Source organism: Halichoeres trimaculatus, unplaced genomic scaffold (assembly GCF_033239565.1).
Source record: "Halichoeres trimaculatus isolate MK-OKI-2021-1 unplaced genomic scaffold, fHalTri1.1 fHalTri1_scaffold_10, whole genome shotgun sequence".
Classification (NCBI taxonomy): domain Eukaryota; kingdom Metazoa; phylum Chordata; class Actinopteri; order Labriformes; family Labridae; genus Halichoeres; species Halichoeres trimaculatus.
In genome coordinates this window covers 29,322,728-29,349,021 of record NW_027437187.1, presented here as the reverse complement: position 1 = coordinate 29,349,021, position 26,294 = coordinate 29,322,728, and the positions used below count along the sequence as shown (strand labels likewise).

At 40.0% G+C, this 26,294-nt stretch overlaps 1 protein-coding gene across 1 annotated transcript; it reads right to left on the bottom strand.

Annotated features, from left to right (window-relative positions):
* On the bottom strand, positions 1-24,503 carry crabp1a (cellular retinoic acid binding protein 1a). Its single transcript, XM_074677891.1, has 4 exons — positions 24,178-24,503; positions 20,443-20,621; positions 6,433-6,546; positions 1-387 (listed from the first exon to the last, which is right to left on the bottom strand). The coding sequence occupies exons 1-4, from the start codon at positions 24,245-24,247 to the stop codon at positions 337-339; spliced, it is 414 nt and encodes a 137-aa protein (XP_074533992.1). The 5' UTR covers positions 24,248-24,503; the 3' UTR covers positions 1-336.
* Positions 24,504-26,294: the final 1,791 nt, after the last annotated feature.

Below are 26,294 nucleotides of genomic sequence, written 5' to 3'. Positions count from 1 at the left end.
TTTGTTTCATTCTTTATTGTTTCCTGTAACTGAACACGGAGGCATTATTGATGCAACTGATGACTAAATCCTACGTAAACATCTGACACCAGGGTTGCAAATATGGACACTGACATATCCAGCTACCGTCCTGCTGAAGCAACACTCACTACTAATAACCAGATTACATCAGATTACAGAGACATTGCTATAGTTTGTGGGGCCTAAGCGGTTTGAGTGATTACAGAGGATACTTCGCAAATGTGTAAGCGTGTTAGCATGGCAGAGTGCAGTTGGGATTGAAGGAGTTGTGATCCAATCAGGGTGCTGCCTTGTCCTGATGAAGATTGCAGGCCTTCATTCCCGGACGTAGTGTCGTGTGCAGACTACGTCATCGGCCCCAAAAATCTGCAGGAAAGAAAGGGACAATTATGCAAATGTGCACTTCTTGGGGGAAATCGTTTTCATGACGTCAAAATGTTGAGGTAGGTAGAGATCCAGCGTTTTCACACTTTTGCACAAAAAATGTTTGTAGGATAAAGAGCTCATTTACATGCTAGCAAACAATTGCACATATGCCCCTCCTATGTCAACAAACAAAAATTAAATTAAATTAAAAAAAAAAAAAAAAAAAAAAAAACATTTTTGAGGCCCCTAAACCAGAGATGGGGACTCGAGTTTGCAACTTTCATGCGAGTTGTGCTTAAGTTGCACAAACATAGACTCAAGACTTGACTTGGACTTATGCTCAAAAGACTTCAGACTCTACTAGTGACTCAAAACTTGTGTTTTGGGACTCATGAGCTATCATTATGTTTTATTTTTTGGCGTATTAAGATTGAGGAAACTGAGGAGCTTAATGTGATTCTTTCATTTTTTTGTGGCGGTAACCACTTTAAGCATTGAGTGTGTGTCTCCCGACATCAAGCGGCATCACTTGTAGGTTGGACTACTACAACAGTGGCAGACCTGTTGCTGCTGATGTACCATTTGTTGTTACATTTGGTTATTAAAACTTCAAACAGGATGGCACCAACAAAAGGAGTGCTGACTGCAAAGTCTGCAGTTTCTGGATCAAAGATGTGGATCAAATTTTATCAGGCACCTGAAAACTCACCCGGATAGGATCATATGACAAACAACTAATCAATACTAATGCTGTATGACAAAAGATAGAGGTGATAATAATACAAGAAATGCTTTGAATGCTTTTTGTAGATACAACTGTGCAGTTTTCTTGGCAGACCGGATAGCAGCAGATGACAAAAGCCCATAAGATTTTGTAGAGACTTGACTTAGACTTGAACCACACGTATATGGATATTTTTTTGATTGGATATCTTTGTCCTCGTTTAAAAAAAAATCTCCGTCCACACCACAGAAATATCTCTGTCCATACAAAGAGGCCAAACTGAAAACTATCGCCTCTAAAGCCTGCAATGCCATGCCTGGCCGATGAGTGGCAGGTTAGCAAAATGTGAAAACCATAGAAGAAGAACGTTATGAGTATGCACAGTCAAACTTGTCACTGGCAACTGTTGCTACAGTAACTTGTTGCTAGGCGCTTGACGTTATCGCGTCAACACCAGCTCTGTTTAACACCGCTACACGGATCCACTCAACCGGATATTTTTTTATTTCTTCACTTTTTTATCCGTTTTTAAAAATCTCCGTTTATATGGGTGAAATTGCCGTGTTTGTGTGGTTGAGAGGCCCAATTGGACAGAAAATGTGCGTTTAGGAATATATCCATATACATGTGGTTCAAGCCTTAGACTTGTGGCCTTAGACTAGGGACTTGACCAAGTCTCACCCAACAAAGACTTGAGACTTGACTTGAACTTGCAAAAAAACAGACCTGTGAACATCTCTGCCTGAAACTCTCCCGGGCAACTGCCCACCATTCTCATGCATTAAGACAGCTTTGATCTGTTATAATTTTATAGGATGCAAATTCACTGAAGTACTGGTCCAAATGAAAATGAAGAATGCCATCTAAAGCCAAACTAACTCTCTGACTTGTTGGCCCTACTGATAATAAGGTGGGCTCAAACATAAATCGCAAGACAGGTTAATGAAAGACTTTAGAATTACGTTTTACAGGCTTTCTCGAAAAGGTTTTTAGTTGAGTAATGAATGAGTGAGTATTAAAGACACAAAAGCAGCAGTATGAGTGGAATAGCACAAAAAAGAGGTTGAGTGGCATTGTGTTGATTCAACAGGCACGAGGAAGCTGCAGAAAGTCTACCAACCCAAAACTCAAAACCTAAAGCAAGTTTAGACTGAATCACTGAAGTTAAGACAAGTTATGAGACAGTTTAACCATGATAACTGTTTCACTGAAGTTTGTTTCAAGCATCCTTCTGAGTCCTCGTGCAAAAAAGAAACATCGATGAAGTCCCTGAAACTCTCACAACTCATTTAAGATTGTGGAGTCTTTGTGCAAACAGCATGGTTATGCTTAAAGAGGAGTGTAAATTTTGTGGGCTTAAGATTAAATCCAAATTCTCATTAAGTAATGATGTATGAGTCACTGCATGTCACTCAAACTCATACCCACATTAATCTGAGCCACATTCAAACTGTTGATGATGAAACTTAAAGAAACTCCCTCAGAACTGACGAATGCATCTCTTAAGCTTCAACTGAACGAGCCCAATCTTCTGATGCGCTTTCTTTTTTTCAGATTTTATTTCAGGCTTGACATAACTGAAGAAAATCCACATGACTCTGCCCCTAATGTGTTTTCAGGCTAAACCAATTAAACGGATCATGCAAATCGTATGGAAATGTGCCCCACTTACAGTGTGAACTGCCACAGACAATCAGACCACTGCTTTATGATCCCTAGTCCTCATTCTCCAGACCAAGCCCTGCGATTGTTGGGATGTCTCTCTGTGTGTCAGGCGGCTTCATGGGAACAGATGTGATTCAGATTCAGTCAGACTTTAAGTTTCTGCCCAAGAGGAGGCGGTCGTCAGGGAAGAGGGATGACTCATGCTTATTCGTTTTTCTAAGGGAGCTTCAAATCTTCCTGGAATTCACTCGTATATGCCGTATTAAATTAAACAGATTCATTATCAAGATATTTTGACATTTTGAGAGGAAATCTCCCTTTAAGTTTGTCAGCGACTTTTAGCTGAGCTGCACTTTCACTTATGTAGATTTATACCTTAGCTTAATGTGATTCTGCACACCTGTAAAAATATAATTGGAAAATGATATGACAAAGAGATTGGACCAAAGCCAACACCAGCAACAGAAGCTTTTCTTTTCAGGCTTATAATTTGAGGTGACCACAGAAGGCTGCAGGCTATCTTGGGCTTCAACTAAGTTAACTACATTAGGAAAGACAGCCGTGCTGATATCCAGAGCAACAGGAAGGTCTTAAGTGTGATATTCCTTTAATGCAGCAGCTCTACAAGTTAGTGGAGTAACAGAAAAAAAGTAAGAGCAGGCAAAACTTTTGGTCCATTTTAACCCAAAACAACAAATTATGCATTTTGACTTCATTTCTGAAGTTCGGCTCCATTCCATTTCGTGTTGACTGCCTTTGTCAACTCACACCGGCTGTGTGTTCAGTACAACAAGCTGCACAACTGACAGACAGCTGGAGTTGCCAGACCTAGAAGTTCCTGCACTTCTCACTTCATTAATAAGTCTGTCTTCATTAATGTTTGGACGTAAAACCTCAAACCTGTTGACTCCTAGTCTTTCTCTACTAATCAAGTCGGTTTTGTCATTGTATTCAAAGTAAATACAAACTGATTTTGACACGGTTTGTTTTATTTTGAAAGTCACTCAGTGTTTTTAGGTTGTTTCTGGTCACGACTTCCTGTCCTGCTTGATCTTCCCTAGGCTAAATTTATGTGTTACAGCTCCGCATCCGTCAAAAATAGGATGGCTGTGTAATACCTCCAACATGATGGACCAGCCACGCAGATAGACTGCAGTGGATCCAGTGTAAATTGACAGATTGACTTGAAAGGAAAGGTTTTTGATCCATTGATTGATAAGCCTGTCTGCAAAAGAACTGATCCAGTGTAAGTTGACGTACTGACTTGACTGGAAACATATCTGATCTATTTGCCAGTATGGAGTGGAGACGGACTGCAGACGTATCTGGTGCATTTCAGCCAGTTAACACAACAACGGTTTTGGGGTGAAACACAAAAGTATTGTTGCATTTTATCCTCATGTTTACATGGAAACAGCAGTTTAGCCGACCTAAAACACAAACTTTTAAAAATAGCTTTCAGTAGGGATGGGTACCAAATTAGGTACTTTAATGGGTACCGACCAAATTTTGTCAAAAGTACTAGGTACCAAACAAATAAAATCAAAAGGTGCCATGTTTAGGTACCTAGATGCATCCTTCTGACTGTGAGGGAGAGGAGACTAGTGGTTTTTCCATGCTGGCCATGAACACAGCATTGCATGGTTATATCAAAAAAAAAAACATTTTATTATCAAACAAATTGATATTTTTTACCACATAAACACAAAAAGTACCAAGAATTGGTACCAGGTACCGGACATCAGTACCGTATTGTTTCAAATGTGAAAGGTGCCCATCCCTTCTCCAGAGTGGAATTTTTCAGGTACACTGCCACCACCATTGCCATGTAAACAGCATGCTGGCATTTTCAGTGGAAAGAGTCATGTCACGCAAGTGCATTAAACAGTACCTTTGTGACGATCGTCGTGGACTACCATGTTGTGCTTGTGTTACTCAATCTGCTGAATCTGCTGACTTTATTCTACAAAATGTGCATCTGTTGCACCACTTCTGCACTTAGCATTTGCAAATACACCAGATGACCAGCCCAACTCTACTTCCGTGGGGATCTACTAAAAGTGACTTCTGGACAAGACAGTTAAAGCGCCAACTATAGACCTGGCATGCTTATTACAGCATTTTCAGTCCCTCAGCATTTTCGTTTAACAAAATTTTTTCACTGCGTTTTCAGATGAAATGTCATGTACATGGGACCTGAATATCCCTCCTCTTGATTCTCTTACCTCAGTTTTTTGAACACTCTTTAACGCAGTGGTTTGTAAGAACTTCCACTTTGGCTTTGAACCAAGGAGACATTGTTTAAGGACTCAAGGAGTCAGGGCATGACAGGGTAAAACTTAGTTCATTCTGAGCTGTTCAGCCCCAAAATACAACTGTCATAAATAGACACAACACTTGTATCTCTTGCTTGAACAAACGCTCTAGAGCTGCTGTGTCTGAAAAAGTAGGGCAGCGGTCTCAGGTGAACGATGACAAGATATTCTTGTTAGCGTTTATGGCAACAAATACTGGATGCTATGCTAATGTGACACCATTCACCTCTAAGCTATCCCAATCAGTTATTAAAAAATGCTGGTTTTAAGAGTCTAAAGCTGGTTTCGGCTGTGTTGTATATATATAGTCTGTCTGTAGGTTTGATGAATGGTAGGACGTCAGGGAGGACTGAGGTGTGAAGAGCAGCAGAGACTCAGCCCCACTGTCACAGATCAATTGCCACCGCTACACCAATGCTTCAGCTCCTCCAGGGCTGCTGGGCAGAAGTGTCACCAAAAGGGCAGGCGCTTTAACACATCCTGCTTTTATCACCCAGAGATCACGAGAGATTGCTGCCTTCTTCACAGTCCAAACAATAGTGAGCCATGTAAGCTTTGAAAGTTTGATTAAAGCTGCTCTTTCCCCAGTGTTTGCTTCCAGGAGGTAATAAAAAGCTATGCAAACATCCCTGGACTACTTTTTCGCTGCATTTAAACCGCCCATATTGTTGTTTCAAGGGTTTGCCTTTCAAACATTCGTCTTGTAAGTACTGGAGGAACAACAAAGCAGAGCGTGGGAGCGAAGAGCGATGAGAGAGGAAAGCTGTTGAGTCCCTGAGAACTCTTCGCCCTGTCCATTGGTCTTGGACTGCTCTCCTGCACATCGTTTGAGGGGCTTTAGACCCATTGACTTCTGCCCATATTAATCTGGCTAAATACAGAGGGTATTACGTCGATGTCAGCGTAGCAGCTCCTCTTGTTCTCCTTTCACTTCCCTCCACAGGGTGGATGAAAGCACAGCTCCTTGGGAAACGGCCTTTCTTATTTCCTTTATGGATGAATCTCCTGGGTGACTTCATACACACCCTGCCTCATTTCATTGACCATTTCTCAAACTGAGCTGCTTGAAACTGCTATCTTAATACACCTCTAGTCCCCATGAGCACGACAGAAATAATACAAATTAGAGACCCACCTATGTGCGCTTTAAATCACATTCTCGCAACTGTTTTCTGTCTCCTGTCTGGGAGCAGAGTGTGAAGCAAGAGTTCATTAATCCACTCAACTTCCGAGCTTTTGTCTTTCCAGTGACGCTTCAGCCTCTCTGTCTCTTCCTCTTTTCTAAGCGGTAATCTATTAAGAAGCTTTCAGTAAGATGATGAATCATTTCCGTGCCCTCACCAGTGTGAGCTCATCTCCGTTCAGCTCTCGGGTCCAGAAGGTTTTGGGGCCGTCGCCATCCACAAGGGTCTGCTTACAGTGGATCTTGTTCTCCGTCTCCCAAGTGGCGAGACTCTGCGGACAGGGAGACAGAAAAGATTAAAGGTCAGTATGACGGTAAAACACAGCGAGATCTGTCTCTTAGGATGACTTCATAATGGTATCAGTGCTTGATACAGCTTGGTGTGGTCCAAAACAGCCTCCTCAATAAGAAATGGAGCACATCTTTAAGTCTATCAAACAGTCTGAAGTGTCAAAAACAAACATTTTTTGTTAAAGTAAAATGTAAAGTTTTTTGTTAAAATACAAAAGAGATGCTCATAGAGATTGAACTGCACTAAGCAGCAACCTCCTGTTATCAACAATATTGAAAGTGCCAAAAACTGCAGTTCCTCAAGCTGGTTTCAGAAGCCCAGGAGACAACCTGTCTCTGGGACAGAAATTAAAAAGAAAATTAATGCCTGGTATGAAAAGAGCTAGAAAAGCACTCAAAGAGCCCAGACCCTCCCCAAGCACATCATGATTATCACAACACTTTAGTCCTACTTCAATGTTATACTCCCTTTCAGCAGACTGTCTGCTACAATTTGGTGTTAGTTGCCAGTTTGTGTGATCATTTGTTACCTGACAGTGTTAAAAATTAAGATGACCCAGTACATATTTCATATTCCAGATCTTAGTATCCAGAATATTGCCAGGATCTAGATCGTACTTTAACATATGTCAGAAATTATGGTGACCTTGTCTTGTATTGTTTCGCAAAGCAATCCAACCATTTTTGGTGGAGTTATATACACATATGGTGAAAACGGCTCTATCTCACAATGATAAAGAATCCTGGAAAAAAATTCCTGGATCCAGACAGTGATCCAGATCACCTCCAAAATTTAATCTTCCTTATCCCAATTTGAACATTTCCCGAAAATTTCATCAAGCTCAATTTGTTACTTTTTGAGTTATGTTGTTCAAAGACAAACAGATAAGCTCACCCAAAAACATTACCTCCTTGGCGGAGGTAACAGTCTAAAGACTGGTTTATACTTCTGCATCAATGTGTCTGCTCCTCGCTACTCCTTTGATCGACAAATCAATTATGGGGCTTTCTGTCCATATCATTCCAAAGTGACGTTACTTTTTGGGGGAAGTGCAAGTTAGCTTGTTGTGTAAATACCTGCTAAGGCTCTTGGGCGATGTGGAACAACAGTGCAGGCTATGGCATCAATCCAGCACTAAGTATAAAACAGGTCGAAACTGCCCATTACTCTATCTGTTCACAACTGTACTTGGGAAAATTTTTCAAGATGCTGTCAGTTTTTACACTAATTTTAGGGGTTTTGCATAATAAAGGTCATGTCTGAATTGACTGACAACAAAGTAGCAGTTAGCAAGGAGGCTAAAGACCCACCTGAACTCCACCCCTTTGAACAACGAAGAAAAGTATTTTTCAATACTCTTTTTTTTAAGCTAAATGAGACTGCCAATTTGGAAACATTTGAGTCATTTTACATTTGCAAGCTGAATTTTCACAGGCTTTCACTCATGAAAATGTGTGTCAAGTTTCATCAAGTAGCACACTATCAAAGTTCAGTTTGTTGTGTTTGGTGTTCGTGAACTTCCCAGGTTTGTTAATACATCTGACCTCCTCCAGTGTCTTCATGGTTAACCCCACATTTCCTCATTGTGACTTAATTGTCTATCATCAATGGTATAAATTTTAAAATCTCATTCACAATGAGTGCAGTGACCGCATACTGTTAGCCCTCTTTCCAAGCTTTCTTCAAATGATATTTGTCATGTGGCTATTAGTCCAAAGCTGGACCCCCAGGAACAAAGAAATATGATATTATAAATCAGTGACCTGGGTCTTTAGCAGACTGAGAAAAACCATAAAATCCTCTTAGCAATCAGGTCGGTAAGGTCCCTCTCTGCTTATTCACATTAATAATATTTCAAATGACTTCAACAGGATTAGTCAGAATTTGACTTCCGGACTAATTTTTCCTGAAGTAATGGCTACAAATTATTTCTAAGGTGCTAAGAATAGTTACAAAAAAAAAGAGGGCCGATGTGACCCTGTGGTGTTAGTTTGTGTTGATGAAGAGGTCTTTATTACTCTGGTCTGTGTGGGGTCCATTAAGTAAAGCTGTATTTCATTACCTCAGCTTTCTGTTGTCACAACTCCTTTACTGTGGGTACAAGATAAAACAGAAACCAAGATCAAGCTAGTTTAATGATTAGGAACAGGATTAGGAATAGGAAAAATCAATGTTTTAAAACTTGTTAGCTGACTTTAAGCAGCTCTGGTCAGCCAATTTCATCTTCTCATTTTCCATTGTTGGCCTTGCTAGGCTAACCATGCTAAAACTTTACATTAAGACACTAATGTGTTATTTAAATAGGAACATACAGACATTTAGCTTTGTATGAATACTGTGAAATGAGCTAATTAGCAATTTTGGCTTCATGCAAGCAAAATCTAAACAGTGCTGTTTAAACCAGATTCCACACAGCTCAAGCATTGGCTGAAAAGGCTGTATTTTCCCAACTCTTTAAACATCTCAGCAATGTCAGTTTCATGTCAGCTGGCCGATCCCGCCCAGCTGTTGTGTGTGCAGGAACTCAGAACCGGGTTTTCAACACAGCAGCAGCACGGAGTCTGTCACCGCCAGCATCCTTCAGTTAAGTTATCATATCAACTATATTGGCACAAAATGACATTGTTGTCTCAGGAAATGAAGTTGTAAGTTAGGAACGAACCAATGTGTGCAAGGTAAGAGGCCATATCCCGGCCGCCTCTTTTAGACTCGTATTAAAGGTAAAGCTAGTAAGCTAGTCAACAAGCTAGCGGGTTAAAAGCTGGGATTTTCAGAGTCCACAGCATAACGCCATGTTAGGGGTGGGAATCGACCGGTTCCTGTACATGGGTGTAAACTTGTCAACTTTTAGCAAAATTCAGTTATCGATTATGTCACTGGTTCATGTAAATCTGCAATAAATTTTTAACTTTAACCATTAACTATACAATGTGCTCAATTTTTCTTTTCTTTTTCTATTTTGGTCCTTTTTTTTCTGCAGGCTGTCAGAAGAGGAATTGGGGGCTGATTTTGCCATGAAGTGTCATGATGTTCATTAATTGCTGTACAATTTAGATCCAAAATAAAGTTTCTTAAGCTGATTCTGAAGCAGAACAAGAGGCTGAGCAATGTGTGTGGCAGCTTCTAGTGTTTCTGGCCACAGTAAGAGTCCTGCTCTGCATTGTGCTATCCCAAAGTTGTGGATGGTAAAGCCATCCTGAAAGGAGCTAAACAGTCTAATAAATGAGTAAATAAATAATAAATAAAAGTCACAAATTTAAAGCCATAAATCTAAGAAGGCCACCTTGGCGCTCCAGCTTTAATCATTCAGGCGTCATGTAGGGGTCATTTTAGATTCGGCGACGTTTGTGTGCTGTCTGGGATGTTTGACAACTTGCCTCTCTTTGATAGGCTTTGAAAAAAAAAACAAAAGTCATAAAACTAATAAATTGATCCTTAGTAACACCTGTAGGGAGATTTTCTCAAGCCTTGGCAGCAGTTTCCTTGGGGTTTTCAATATTTTGCTATAGTCTGAAGCTAACAATGCTACAAATTGTAACAAGAACAGTTTATGAGAAATACAAATTTGCTTTGTTGCCTTGTTTTACCCAACAAAAGTCTGTTTCATGGTCAAGCACAGTGAAATCAGGATAGTAATGAGTACATCATTTAGTTAGGACCTAAAAGCAGCTAGGCTAGGCTAGCCCTGCTTCTTCCAAAGGTTAAAGGTGATTAATAATTTCTATACAATATTGGATGCAAGTGTTTGCTAACTCTTCACATGTCTTATTTTGGCTTCACAATCATAAGAAAAAGATTTTCCTCTCACCCTGCATAAATCTTCCCTCCCAATTTATCCAGCTGCATTCTCCTTTTCAGTATCACATCTTAAGCTTATGATCCTGCTCCAAAGGCTGAAACTCATCAAAGCTCAGAGCGCTACGTCCAACTCAAGCTACGCATCTCCATCCAACAAAATTAAAGCCTGGGCATGCCTTGAAAGCTCATTGTTCGAAGCATAGCTGCATGTTTGTCTTGTTGCTCACAGGCAGGTTGTTCTTACAATTTGTCCAACTTTGCAGGCTTGTTTTATAAGGCAGCACCACAGTGTTGGAGAGGCTGCAGTCTCAGTGAAGCGAATGTTAATCACCATATCAAAGGTAAGAGGAGCCATCATGGATCCCTGCAGGCTGCCGTCCTCTGACTCTGCCAAACTGAACAAGCGGGGCTTTCTGGAGCTCTTTCTTAGATTTTTTTCTAAATAAAAGCCAAACCCAGAGAGTCGATTAGTTACGGCTTCATTTTAACATCAGCATCAGTCTCAGCCTATGACATGGATAGATCTTCTCTCGTTCCCTCTGTTGCATAAAAAGACAAACTCTGAGGCTTTTTTTCTCCTAAGCAGCGCAGGAGAGCTTGTGAACACAAAAAGTGAGACCAAGACAAACTCAGCATGCTTTTTCTGGAGGTTGAGCTTTCTCTGGCTTTAGTTCAATCTATCAAAACTTTTGGGTATTGGACACAAACAGAAGCGAGGAACAACATCTCATTTCCTGCTTGGTTTAAAGTTTTAATGCTGGACTTTATGACATTCTCTCTCAAATCAAACTAACAGCAGTACTGCCTCCTGGACTCGTCTCTTCCCACAGTTTGATCACATTATCCCTCCACTTTTCAGAGTTTTCTCATCAATTTTCCAGAATACAGCAGCCTGTGCTCCAACCTAAGGAAAGAATGACACAATTACTCTTCCATAGAAAATTTACATTCTCTGTATTAGCCTCTGAGTCAAATTAGCAGCAAGGCTAATGCAGTTTTACTAAAAAATGAATCTATGATCGTTTTCTATTGAGGCTGTAAACATGTGAAAACTAATCCTTTAAACCAACCAGGCTTATAATTTGAAATACATCCAGAGATGAATGTGTGACATCACAGTTGCTAAACCCCACTGCTGCCAATTAAGAGCAAATTACAACTCAACGTAAATCGCATGCAGAATGACACCAGATTTTTCAGCCACACAAGTGATGAGACAGATTCAACAAAAGGAGGCTGCAGATTCAAACCCCGTCATGTTGGACTCAGTTTCTATCAGACTCAGCCCAGAAGAATCTGTCTCCCCGCTATCCTCTTTCTCAATAGATGTTTGATTTGACTGTCGTTTGCCTCAGGCCTGTTCCTGCTCCTCCGTGCTAACTAAAAAAATCTGTCAAGAGCAAAAAGAATCGCAGACACAAACAGGGCGAAATCTTTCCGGAGGATTCAGTCAACTTCTTATGCATTTTCCTTTAGCCTCACCGAGGCTGCAGACCATCACAGATTATATGTACTTCATGAATACACGAGAGGATTGAACTTGGAAACAGACAAAGGAAAGTTGGTAGGTAGGTAACGAAAAATTTCATGTGAAACGGACAATCAAACAAGGAAGGCTCCAAGTAGGAAAGACTGAGCTCTTATACACCAGAGGTGAGGGGATAACGGGACATAGGTGAGACATGTTGGAGTAATCAAGGGAAGTTTTCAAAACCTACTACATTCAGCAACCTGTGAGATGGGTGTCACCTTTGTGATGACGTTTATATATTTTAGACCTTTATGCCTGAATGAAACTGCAGTTTTCATCACTAAAAGCGATGTTTTCTGAAAGCTCCAGCCAGGGACGCAAGAAGTCATTTATACTAGGGGGGGGCTGTACTAGGGGATACTAGGGGATACGGGTTCTTATTGAGCCTGCAGACAGCTAAATAACCAGACGCTGTGTGCCAACAAATCAGGGTTTATTTCAAACCAATTAAACAAAATATTATTGCGCCACAGTCCAGGCTGACAGTCTCTCTGGGTCTCACTCTCTTCTACCCATCTTGACCACAAAGGCACAACCCAACAAGGCACAACCCGACAAGGCACAACGTGACGTCTCTGGAAGGACAAAGGGTCAGAGAAACAAAGAGCGCATTCTGTCAGTGTCTGTGAAACACCACTTCCAGCCTCAATGACACTTCAACAATACAAAACAAGATCATTAATTGGACAATCTGACGGTTGCATTGCTAAGGCGAAGTTAGCGCTTAGCATCTAAGTTATCATCTAAGTTAGCTTCAAGATACTGTAATGTCAGAAGTCAAACTTTGTGTAGAAGGGGAAATTAGATGCTCATCATAGTTGTTAGTGAGCACTCACACCTCAAAACACCCTGCCAGAAGTCAGTGCCCCTTCACGGTCACCCCATTCAGAATGGTCTAGATCTGCCCCTGTGCACAAGCTAAACACGTAACTTTGTCATAAATGCTGGTTAACTTCTTAAAACTTAGCTCATGATGTAGGGAGAAAATGTTAACAGAGCAAAGAGCAGGTCTACTGTCAGTTCTTCTCCTGTCACTGACACTGACAGGAAGTATCTTATCACCTCCTCCTCCTGAAAGTGAGAAGAGCCCGCCTGATCCCGCCGTGCTCACACAGATTAACCGGAGCTTTTTAACCTTGCGGCGGCGTTAATCAGACCTCTGCTCCTCGCCAGGCAAAGATCAGCGTGTAATCCCTTTAACCACAGGGGCAACTGGCCTCAGCCAAAACCCACAGAGGACTCTGCTGCCAAACACCACCTGAGAATCAGCCAACACCCCACACACCCCCACTCTGCTCCTCCGGCACATGTTCCAGTGTCAGTGGGCGCTGCCTCCTGCAGGTCGAGCTCCACTCTTGCGTATGATTGCAACACAAAGCTGTGTTTTTGTAGCGGAGAGACGCTTCCTCTGTTCCTCTTTGATAAAAAATAGATTAAATAAAGTCAAAAATGTTGAGACTGAAAGTTTTTCTTTTCATGTCTGCTCTGAATTTCAGCAGACTGGAGCTAGAATAAAAATCTTTTGGTTGGTTTTAATGAGGGGAGAATCATGGTCAGACCAACTCTTATTCAATTAGACACAAATCTGAACAAATAACAGCTTTTGGGATTTCTGGTCATGTCAAAACTCTGCACTTCCCTTCAGCTCAGTGAGGAGCATTTTGGGGTCCTTCACGTCCCAAAATGCTCCAGTATTAAAACTCCTGTAAGGATTTTTCATATACTTATAAAAACAGACCAATATTAACACTGATGCCCTTATACTACATGCAAAAGCGGACCAGATAATTAGCGTAGAGATTGATTAACCCTTTACAGTAAACAGTTACGTCAACACATATGTAGATATTTTGGAAAAACTTTAACCCTTTTTAACCCTTCCGTTGATATGTAAACAAAGGTTTATGTCACCAATGACAAAAGTTCTTTGAAACACTTCCCATATTTTTGAAAGCTCAGTTAGGCTGTTTCTGTGTGGATAGCAAAAATATTGTTTTAATATGTACTGAGCATGCCCAATGATGGCGGGATTACATTTTTGTCATTTGTTTATTTATTGATCCATTTATTGTCTTTTGGTACTAGCGTCTTAATAAGAAAGTCTTGTTGGTATATAATCTCAACACCATTTAAGTTTTAAAGAATAAATCTTCTCTGTGTTTCCAGCATTTAGAGCAGTCCATTATGTCTTTTTTTTTTCTTCTTCTTCTTCTTTTTTTTTTTTTTTTTTTTTTTTTTTACGTTTTTTGTGGGTTATTTGTAATACTTCAGATTTTTTTTCCTAAGATTTTGTTTATCTCTTGGTTTTTGTTATTGAATCCTTTTATTTGAGGGGTACATTTTGGGTCCTCTGCTTTTGCTTTTAAATCATGACAATACATCCAGCACATAAAATTCTTCTTTGACACTTGACGAGACAAATTTATGCTTTGTAACTTTTTTTAAGAGACAAAGACAATTTCAACTTTTCAGTGTGAGAAACATTCTTTCTTATATTATATTATATTATATTTTGCTTAGTTTTTGGTTTTATTTTACTTTTGTAATCTCTCTGTTATTTATGATTTTTGGTGGTTGATGTTCATATTTGTACAGAGAAAGTACTATTCAAAAACCAGAGAAAAATTCCTTGCGTTCATATAAAAATACTTGGCTAATACATTTTATTGTGATTCGGATTAAGTTCCTTGACACTCCCCCTTCATTATTGTTAGCTAGATATCATTTTAATACATCCAGACGTTAAAAAAAAAAAAAAAAACATTCACATGGAGTCAAATTTCTGGTCTGTGGTAAATCCAAGTCCAATATTTTTCATCTTATTTTTCCCACTCCTTGGTGAAACATTCATCTTATAGGTTTGTCTTCGTTCACAAAATTGTTTCTGAGTCAAACTCTGAATCCTATCCATAAAAGTCCAGACAGTGTGAAAGAAAAGTCAAATCAAATTTAATGTTTCTTTGTGTCTTTAGAATTTGTACTCAGGCAAGTAGCTGCTAACTTGTCCCAATGACAACTGTTTTTGTTTATTTTCTACTTTTTTTTGGCTTTGTCTCCTCATAAAGTTTCAAGCTCACTTTAAGTCAATATTTGTTTTGATATCTTCAGCGTCAAATCGCAGTCTTATGAGTCACACTTTCTTTTATGTTCAGTCAAGCTGTGCGTCTCTCTCTGCTCAGAGATTTACTGTTTGCTTGTTCTCTGCCCTCAGTCTGACCCTCAGAAGCAAGACTTTTGACAACAAGAAGCCTAAAAGATGAAGAAATGTTTGATACTGCCTTTAAACACTTCTCCAGAGTCAGTCACTGAAATGATTTTTGACATTTAAGTAAAGAGAAGCCAAAAAAACTGCAGTTTCAGAAACTAAACCATTTTACAGGCGGATACATTCATACTGATATTCAGCATGGTGCACGTGTAATGATAACTCAGCCTGTCGGCCTCAGAGCACAGAGACCACGTTTAGCCAGCAGTCATACTGAGAGCTGTCTCGCCCTGCCCAGTACCCAGCATGCCCCAGGGCACAGACAGAAGGAGCAACACCGTCTCCTGGAATCTGAAATAGGTCACGTCTGCTCGCCTTGACTGCAACATGTTAATCCAAACATGAAGAAAAAAGGTTGCTGTGGTCATTTTGACACCATGTAAAATTCAGAATCGTAACAAAAGTGATGAAAACTGGTATAAACAAACAAAAACTCTGGTGAATTTAGTGTTAGATCTCTCAAAAAGAGAAATGTCTCAGATTTTATTTGGCTGTCTGTCATGGATTCTGCATCTTTCCTTTTCCATCTGCAACATTTCTTCTCCACAGGCATGAATATCACAGCTTTCTGTTGCCACAGAATAATTTTGGGGATGATGAATTTTCCATTTTGTGTCATCTTTGAGGATATACACAGTGTTATATATGTGTGTTTGTGTGGAAAAGACAGTAGCCTCATGTACAATGTTTTTTTTTGTTTGTTTGTTCTTCAGTTTTCTTATCAAACTTCCTCACATATCATTGGCTATATAAGTTATTTCCAAAGGTAATTGACCCCGTTCTTGATTTTTCAAAACTAATCCCAACAATCTGGGGTTGAACAGCAGCTACAAAATAAAAGTTTTAAGAGTTTATGTCAGGACAAATATGGTCTTGATAATACCTGCAAAAGTTTTGAGTTCCAAAAGCATGAAAAATATATTGCAAGTATTCACCTATAGGTTAAAGAAACTGACAAGTCTCACTGCATCTGTCAAAAACTGCATCTTTCATCTGTTGGGCAACTTTTCTCAGCTCCTCTGAGGCAGCTGGTGAAGCCTGTTCAACTGTGGAGTTTGTATATATGGATGCTACAGGTGTAAGACGGTAAACATGCAGGGATGTGTCCAGACTTCTTTGACAGGCTGAAGAGATCCTAGGTATCAAGTTTAAACTCTAAAAAAAATCACACAAAAAAAGTGCCAACATAGAAATTCTCTACTCTTGAGTCTTTAAAAAGGTAGTATAATGCTTTCTTGTATTTTAAACATATATATAAAACAACAATGCTAGATGTTCAAACTAAACTGTGCAAATTGTTAAACCACTACATTTTTATATTTTGTAGAAATCTCTGAATCTGTCTGTACAACACTGCTAAAAATGGTCCATCCTAAAAATAGCACAAGATCTTCAAGAGACTTGCTGAAATGATGAAGTGATCACACAAGGATCTCCTTATTTTTTCATAGCACGTTGGAGGGGCTTAACCTGTAACACCAAGCTCTGCCAGGCCTCCAGAGAGCTGGCCAATCGGAGGGAACAGGGTTTGTGAAGCCTGAGCCTTAAAGATACAGCAGCTAAAACGGCAGAGGCTGGGATAAGGGTTTTCTATTTTAGATTTAAAAACTGTGAAGATATGACGAGCGTACCAGAGGGACAGTTTAGTGTTGAAAAACAAAATATCCCCTCTTGAAGGACTCAAAAAATATGTTTATCCTTAGTCACAATTAAGGAATGTAAAAGGGTGCAAGCACAGAAACAAAGCCAGTGAAACTTTCTGATTTGACTCATTTGAGTCCAGTTCATCCTTTGGCTCTACATGTCAACGTCTACAGACACCATCGTTTTCCCTAACACCCCCTCCCTGCTCCTTTGCCGGTTTCCTCCGCATTCAGACGGGGCCAATTTTTACTTGACCAAAAACACAAATAATCGGACTCCCACCGAAAAAATCTGATATCGGTCTCACGCTTTATTTAGAGAATTTTCAGCGCGTTACTTTCACACAAAAACACCACTAAATAAGGCTCTAGTTTTCATCGTGTCGTAAAACAGTGCTACCTCCGCTGCAGAGCCACAGCTGGCTACGAGGCGCTCGCCGCTTAGTGTATCAGTCCGCGCGCGTGGCGTGCCAGATGTAAACAAACGCAGGTAGTCTGCCAGGACGAATTATGCAATAACAACGTAAAGACGAGTGATTATGAGAGCAAGGACAACCTGCTGTTCCCTTTGAATAAAGGGTGAATGCAGACCGATATCAGATTTTTTCGGTGGGAGTCCGGTTATTTGTGTTTTTGGTCAAGTAAAAATTGGCCCCGTCTGAGTGCAGAGGAAACCGGCTGACGAGCAGGGAGGGGGTGTGTGGTGTGTGCGTCCTGGGCTTCTGCTGCACAAAAACACTGCTGTAGGGGTAATTTCTGCCCTAAACCTTGTGATAGGACCCAACTTGTTCCATCCCGGAGTATCACTTTAAGGCTGCAAAGTCATACAGTTAAACATGTTCTGATCTTGGACTGTTTATAGAGTGAACAGTGTGGCTCTGCCATTTACCACTGTATGGTTTTGAAGCCAAAATACCCCCAGGTACCCCCTGCCATGAACAGCCGTTGTGCAGCCGTGTGACAAAAATAATAATTATTTTTTTCTTTTGAGAGTCTAATCTCTTCTTGGCTCTCCCTTCTGACATATTTTACAATCCCTGAAAAAATACACAAGAATGGCAGCTGTCAATCATCATTACACCTGATGTAAAGACTCATTTTTAACCTCTCATATCTAATGAGTCTTTACAAAATTTTTCAGAAAAAAGGACTTGAATACAAGGCAGCCAAATAATATCTTCAAATCAGCACAACGATTGGATATGAGAAACATTTCGACAAGGTGTATCAATTTTTCAAAGTTTGACCACAGCTCATCTGGAATGGCTGGGGGGATGGATTTTTTTTTACCTATACTGCAGCCAGACACCAGGGGAGACGTTTTTGTGGTGACCTCACTTTGAGCTGAGCAAGATGACATCCAATTTTTTCACAGTCTATGGTTCAAATACACCTTAAGCCTTTCATTGCTGACCCACAGTTTGTGGAGCATGTTTTGTCATCCACTCTTCTCAGTTTGTGTTGCAAGGATTACTCTGGATTGCTTTCTCGTCTTACACCAAACAAGACTGTTTTCCACCTCAGCTGAGTCTCTTGTTGCCAAGCAGAGAGTGATAAACAGATGTCCACCTAGATGTCAACAAAGCAGGATATCTAGTTTCTGAGGTTGACTCAGTTGCAGCATGACTGATTACAGATTTGAGCTAAAATGTTTGGGTGAATTATTCCATAAAGCAAGATGCCAACAGCTTCTGATGCAAACACTTTGAACTTTGAGGATTTTTGTAACATTACACCTCCTCTGATAAGCAAATCACAGAAATTCATGATGCAACTCTTTCCACCAAGAGGCCTCACAAAAACATGTTTCAGCTCACTATTTGCTTCACACATAATACAATCATTGAGTGTTTACAGGTTATCCTGCTTTACAATTGAGCTGTATTGTCTCCATCTGTTCTCCTGTATTTCTGACAGAGATCATGTTTCTGTTTTGAGATCAAATCAGCTGTTTAAGAACTCTTCCCTCCCTGCTCTTCCCTCAGTACGAAATGATTCCTGATTTTCTCTTCTTATGAATTGCATGCGTCACTCTCCCTACCTTAAAGACTTTGATCCGTCTGAAAAAAGCCATCACCTCCCCGCCCTCTCTTCAAACCTGTGAAGTCGCTCTGACAGCGAATATGTGAGAACTCCCCCTCCGGGACCGAAGAGGTTCAAAGAGAAACTCAAGCTGTCCTTAATCCAACTGCTGGACGTGAGGCTGATACCAATGAATGAAACTGCAAGGAGTTATAAATTTTTCATTCAACCCTCGGCAACAATAGCACACAGATAGATTTGTGGAGCTTGTTTTTACCTCTATAAACACAGAATAACCAAATGAAATTTTGTTTGGCTGAATGTATGGATCAATTCCACTCACTCTGAGTCAATCAAAACCAAAACTTATCTTCCTGAAACACTTAGACTAAAGTTTCTCCATCAATTACCTTTAAAACCTCTGTATTCCAAGCCTTCACACTGACGTTTGTTTATTCTCCTTAAAGGGACCACAAACTTGTGCCATGAAGGCGACATGTCCTCACATGGCGTCCGTGTATCATGAGTATTGTTTTTACATTTTTTGTCCATGTTGAAAGTTGAATGTCAGCACAGATTTTTTTTTTTGCCCTGCTATGCTTCACATACAATACACATGCTAACACACTGTTTTGTATTTGGTGCCATATGAGGACATTGTACAAATAATCCATCGTACAAATAGGGACTCGCCACAATTGAAGCCATAGCCACCACATGTCTCACCTGAACATTGAAACAAAACTTTCTAATCATTTCCCAGCTAAAATCATCATCCTAAACCTCAGCTTTAAGTTAACTTAGTGTCTTCTGGAAGCTTAGTCCTCGAAATGTAGCGGTGTGTTGTGAGTCCCCACAACCCTCCATAAATAAGTACACTCCAAACACCCAAAAAGAAACAAAAGGTTCAAATAATAATTCTTACTTATTAAAAAAAATTCTATAGAATGAAGAGGAAGGGCATTTGCAGTTCTTCCGGGGTAAAAGAAGCTTTTAATAATATGCCAACTTTACTTTAGCTTTGGCATGTTAACTAAGATATCTATCATATTCGATGTTACAAGAACACATTTTTAAGGTGTTGGGTCATGTTTAAGAACGTTTTATCCATTTTTCAGACTATTAGGCACATCTTTTTTAGCTGTCAAGAAGAACATAGACCTTTGTTGCATGTCTCACCTCTATCTTTTTGTGTATGATTTTTTAAAATTAATTTTAATCAATCGCATGATAATATTTGACAACAGACGTCGCCTTTTTTCACTTCAGATGGATTATGGTAGATAACTGAATCATTGGATAAACATAGATAGGCGTAAACAATGAATCAGAGGGTTTAACAGCAGGAGGACGGCAGGCTTATGTTTGCAATGTCAAAAAGTTTCCCACTAAAACACAGCTGGATGACTTTCTGAAAGGTTGTCTTTCACGATTTCATCAACGTAAATTTTTCATGCCTGACTGACATAACTGGCATCATTATCTTTAGAATAAGGAGTTTTATAGGATTTATGTTCTATTTCTTGTATTACAGCAAAAATACAAGAGCAGAGTTTGCTAATGAAAGTTGTCGTAAGTATAAGTTAATAAATGTTAAAGATACATTTGCAGTTCTACCTTGCACTTTCGTCCGTCCACCGTCTCCTCGTCAAACTCCTCCCCGATGTGGAAGTTGATCTCGGTGGTGCGAACACTGGTGGAAGTCTTGATGTAGAACTTCTCTCCATCCTGACGGATCTCCACGTGGGGGTTGGAGGCCGCTGCAACAGCAACCTTCCTCAGCATGGTGTTCACTCCTGAGCAGGAACAACAAAAAGAACAAACATTATTTAACATTTATTCGGAAATTTTGATTAAAAAAAATGAAACAGTAATTGACCAAACTCTGTACCATTCGGCTTCTTTTTGGTTCCTCTGATGCTAAACTTTCCACTTAACATCCGCCTCTACACTCTTTTGTCTCTTTTATTCAGCCTTACCCCTCGACCCCGCCCAAATTCAGACCTCTGCAGGCCCTCATGCCAGCTTCTATCAGACTCCGGACCTCACATACAGGGGCTCATGCTGTCAGCATGTCTCCTTGTATTTCTGTGTCATTGGTCAACCAGAACATCTCCTGTGCTTAAATTTTAACAAAGAACGACAGAGATTTTTTTGTCTAAGTGAAAACACAATAAATGCTCTGTGGCTCTGACAGAGGCCTCAACTATTTGCCCAAACTGAGAGAAATCTGAGGTATTTTGGCGCTGGACGCTGCATGAGGGAATATTTGGACGTGTCCAGAGGAAAAATGCAAACCCTGGGGTAGGTCAGCGCTGGCTCTTCTTTTGTCTGGTGGTTTCAAGAATGATGATCCGTATGTGGCATAATTTGTGGCAACACTTTGACACGCCCAGTCTGACTCTGTGAGGCCATCTGGCTTTACGTCATGCCAAAGTCCTTGATCTCTTATTCTATTTCTCTAAAACTCGCTGGACACGGATAAAGAAAATCTTTTGACGTGATTAAGTGTCAACTTATCATCCGCCTTTAATTAGCTTTGATCGATCATCTTCGTCCAAAATGGCTGTGGTGTTGTTTGGTCAACACCCATGCAGAAAAACACCAATTTGACAGCTCACACCAGACCCCACCCATGATCTGAGGGATCACGCCATGTGTTGTTTTAGCATAAAATATGTATGAGTGGTAGTGAGCCAGCCGTCTGTCACATATTTGGAAATCTGACATGGTCTTAAATTTTAATTCTCTTGTATGATCATCATTAGACATGTTTCTGTGCAACATCTTGTCCAAAACAACCATGAAAGGGACATAAGTGCAAATTTACTAACTTTTTAACATATTAACACAAGCAAATCTAGATTTAGTTCTGTTTTAATATTCTTCCTGAAGTGTGCAGCATTTTTACACTCTTTGATCTTGATTAGCAAACCGTGATCCTGATCTCTCCGTACAGCTCAGCGTACTCAGCATGCTGCTCCTCTCTCGGCAGCCTGAGCAGAACAGTCCTCTCCCACTGAAACCTCTAATGATTATGAGGATGCTGATGGAAAGTGGCGGCCCTGCAGCACTGGAATTCACTGTAGCTGCCCATCGCAGCTCGCCAGTCTTATGACTGAAACATATGTAAGACTGATGGAGTGATTGGAGATGGCGGTCCATGAAGGGATGAGATACCAACTTCAGAGAATCTCTTCGTGAAGTTAAAAAGTGCTCATCAAAATACTTTAAAATTCACAATTTCAACCCTGAAGTGTTATTGGGAGACCTAACAAGACTTTTTTTTTACTCAGGTGACTTTTTCCAAAGGTTTTTCATTTTTCGGAAGTGACCAAATATAGTTCCTTCTCCAACACAGTGCAAAGGATAGTTTTTAATTTTTCTCACAAGCATTTTTTTTTTTACTTCTTAAGACCCAAGTTTTTGTATGGTAAGCATTTTTTAATTCACCTCGCTATTTGGGATACGTAAGACCTAATAAGTACAACTAAACTTGGTCATCGTACAGGAAGCTTGATTATTTTTTTATGAGTTCTATATTAGTTGCTTGTAATCAGTGTCAATGAATTTAAATACGTTGGGTTTTTTTTCACCAAAGTGGGCGCAATGTTGTCATATCACCAAAAGATGATGTGGGCAGTGTCCCTAAATGTGGCTAATAGGTCAAAGCATAAAAAAATAAAGTATCATGGATCTTAAAGACAGAAATGCAACGTCCACATATGTAGACGTTGGGTCTTAAGAGGTCAAAGACATTTTCATTTTAAAAATTTCTTGAAAGAGCCATTTTTTCTAGCTAAAAAGTAGATTTATGCACAGGGACGGACTTGCCAACTTCACTTTTAATTTTAAAGCCTTTGACAGCTGGAAATCATTTCCATTTTTCAGATTGTCACCAAATTCTGGATGATGCTCAAAAAACAGCAATCAATCTTCCAAAACTGTTGCTCTCAGTCCAAAGCATACTGATTTCTACAGAGGACATTAAAGTTTCATCACGAGGCAAAAATGAACCATGAATGATAAAAAGTTGAAAACAAATAAACCCAATCAGTAGCTTATAATAATAAAGTATCAAATCATAAAGCTGATGCATTCTTTGTTTTCCTTTAGAGCAGATGTCTGTCGAAGCACTTTTCTTGTCACGACCCAGTTTGTTATCATTTGTGATGTATTTCATTGAGACGTCCTTGGATTTTTCAGTCTGTGTTTCAACTGAATGAATCTCCTAACTGCATCACCAGTTTGGTAAGTCATAAAGAAACTTAAACCTTGATTTTCATCCACAGAGAAGAACGCATGCGGGATTTGCTTCTGCTGGTACAGTTTTAAGAGATAAAATACCTCGTTTTGCAATACTTTAGCTTCTTTGAAAGGGTTTTTTTCTCCTTTGGAAGATATTGAGACTTAAAGCGCCAATAACTAATACAATCTGCAGCAAAATAAGCTATGGGGATGAGTATACTACCTCTGAGTGGAAAAATCCTTTAATCTGAGTTCTTATTGACTCGAAAATTGCAGATTATCACCGGCCTTTAGGAAATGCTCTGTAGGACAGATTGATAGGTAACCACAAAGCCGAGGTTTGCACTCTACAACTGAAGAAACCTCTCATGTGCATCAAGCCCACACGCTGCAGTGATGCAAAACTAATCTGCCAATTGTTCCAGCTTCACAAAGTACAACTGTATCTTTTATCATTCTCGCCAAGCGCTCAGTATTCACGTCAGGAAAGTTTTGATAGTTCTCCAGTTTCTGAGTTGGTGCAGCAGCTCTCACAGTTGGACTTCTCCCTGGAGATTTCTGCATTATTCTAAAGACAGCCACCCTCTGGCTGTGCCCTGTCCGTCTCAGAAGTGCCGGCGTGACCAAACGCTGCAACACAATTGACTGACCCAGTTAAAGTGGTCCAAATCTAAACCATCACAATCATCAGCTAAGACTAAGGAGAATGAAAAAAGATAGGACACAAGAGAATAGCACCAGGCTCCAGAGACCTCCCCTGGCATTGCTAATGCATGCCCTACTTAAATGCTTAACATGAATAATGTTGTGCCCCCTCCTCGTCTCCTGTAACAATACCACGTCTGTTTAGGCTGGAATTCAACATCCAGTGTTTCATATCTCCTGGAAAGCAGAGGGATTTCCCTTCAGCAGCATCTCTGCGTTCTTTTCCCAGGGAGCCTCTCTCCAAAACACAAAACCATCTTGTTGGAAGTGAGCACCCCAGTCTCAAAGAACAAGAAAAGCCTTTTTCTGCATGGACATGATGGATAGTCAACCTCATGCAGGGAGGGATGTGGATCTGGCTTTGAAAAGAGGAGAGAAAAGAGGCGGCAGAGGGCTTACCCAGGGCTTTGAGAAGTTCATCAAAATTCTCACTCTTCTTCATCTTCCAGGTGCCGGCAAAGTTAGGCATGTCTGCTGAGGCGGAGTGTGAGAGCTGCAGAAAGAAGAACCTGTTCCACGCTGTGATGCCTCTCTCTGTCCTCTCCCCTACCCGCTGTCTCTCTCTGACTCTTTCTCACCCTCCTCCTTCCCTGTGCTCCTCTCAGCCTCTCACTCACACTGGTACACCCAACTGATCTCTGAGTGTTTCTCTTATATCTTTTGTTTCTCTTCACCAGCTCTTTCTGCGGCTGTGAGTCTCAGTGTGCCGGCTGCAATCTAGTCTCAGGCTGCTTTATAGCTGCTGTCTTTAATGGGAGTCAGAGGAGGTCCCTCCCCCTGAAAGCTCTGTCCCATTAATACAGTGGAGCAAGACTGTCAAGTCTGCTTTCTCCAGGGAGCAGAGACAACTGAGTTCAATCTTTAGGAGAGTTTTTGAAGTGCTGAAGTTTGTCATCAACTAAGGCATACATTTCTAAAAGTTTGAAGGTCAAGTTTTAAATTTGTGCAAATCTCTGAAAGGTTTATTTGAAGTTTTATTTTTGTCAATGGAGATGAAAACATACAAAGAAGCTCCTTTTGTATTCTCCATGTTATGTATTAAGGTATCTAAAGTGATTAAGTTTCTGATTCTCTAAAAACTTTGGGCCATTTTCCCCTCGAACCAATCAAACTGCACTTGGTGCACTTTAAACTGCCAAACTAATCATCTTTCATTAAAAAAAAAAAAACTCTACTCGAAATTAAATATCTTGTGTGAATTTCCTGCTCTGTCTTTACTTTGCTCTGCACTGTAAACTTTATTATCACGAGATATATGTAAATTTTGAGTAGATTTTGAGTTTATTGGAGAAAAAGTTTTGGTATTGTCTTATGAAGAACCGTCTTATCAAACTCTGAGCTCACAGGAAATAGCCCATCATCTGCCCTCATGCTGTTGCTGTCTTCTGGTTTTCTGTGTATTCTAATGCAACTCTTGACCCTGAATCATCTGCATTGTTTACTTAATATTCATATACTTCTGGGTGTTTTTAAAAGTAATCTAAAGACATAGCTTTCCAGCTGTGATCTTAATTTGGAATATTTTTTTCAGGTCTGTACTGTTTGAAAACCACTTTTTTGTTCATTTTTTTCCTCAATTTCACCTATTTCATGGTATTTCTCAGATGTTTTCATAATGATTTTATTGTACTGAATTTATTTTCTTAAAAGTTTTTTATTTGACTATCTGCTTCTTAATTAATACTCATATATTGTTTTTCATTTCTTTAGTAAAGCACTTTTGTAAAGTTGCAGCCCAGTCAGATCCTTAACTGTATCTTGATGTGGACAACAAGGTGAAGCCTAAATGTGACCTCACCTGCCGCAGTGAAATATTGCGCTGGTGCAGCACAGTCTTGTCCAGCATGGATCTGACGGGTGGAGCAGCAGGACTGACATCACTCAACTTCTTCTAATCAAAACATATGTAATCTATAAATGAAAAGCCAAAGATCCCTTAAGATGGAACGGTCCACTGCAGAAAAGACTCTTGTGTCTGTTTGACACTTTGATGACTTTGTGAGAGTCTGTTTAATTTTTAGCACCTCTACTGTGCTAATCCGGTTACAAATGTTGCAGGAGCCTGGGTTGGACATTGGAGTTTGCAATTAGTCATCTCTTTAACACTTAATTGATTCACTGAAACCAAACCTATCTTTTAATTTAGTACTTGCACTTAAAAAAAACATTAAAAACATCCTTTTGTCAGAAAGTTTGAGAGAAATATATTCAAAGTGCATTTAAATGTTAAAGTCATAGACTGTATAAAACAGCAACATAATCTCTGCAATGTCACCTGTCTGTTCCTGATACTGTGAAATAAAGTCCACAGACGCAGCCATACCTGGTATGATGTCGGCTTTGAGTTTCCTTTTGAACAGCTACAGGGCACCTGTCAGTCACATGAGCTGAGCTGTGTCTCTGATTGGACAATCAAATGATCCTAATAACTTCTGAACCGCTGAGTTTGCAAAATAATCACTCACCATACAGTGTGTGCCGATAGCGAAATCAGTGTTCCAGACCCAAGCTGTTTT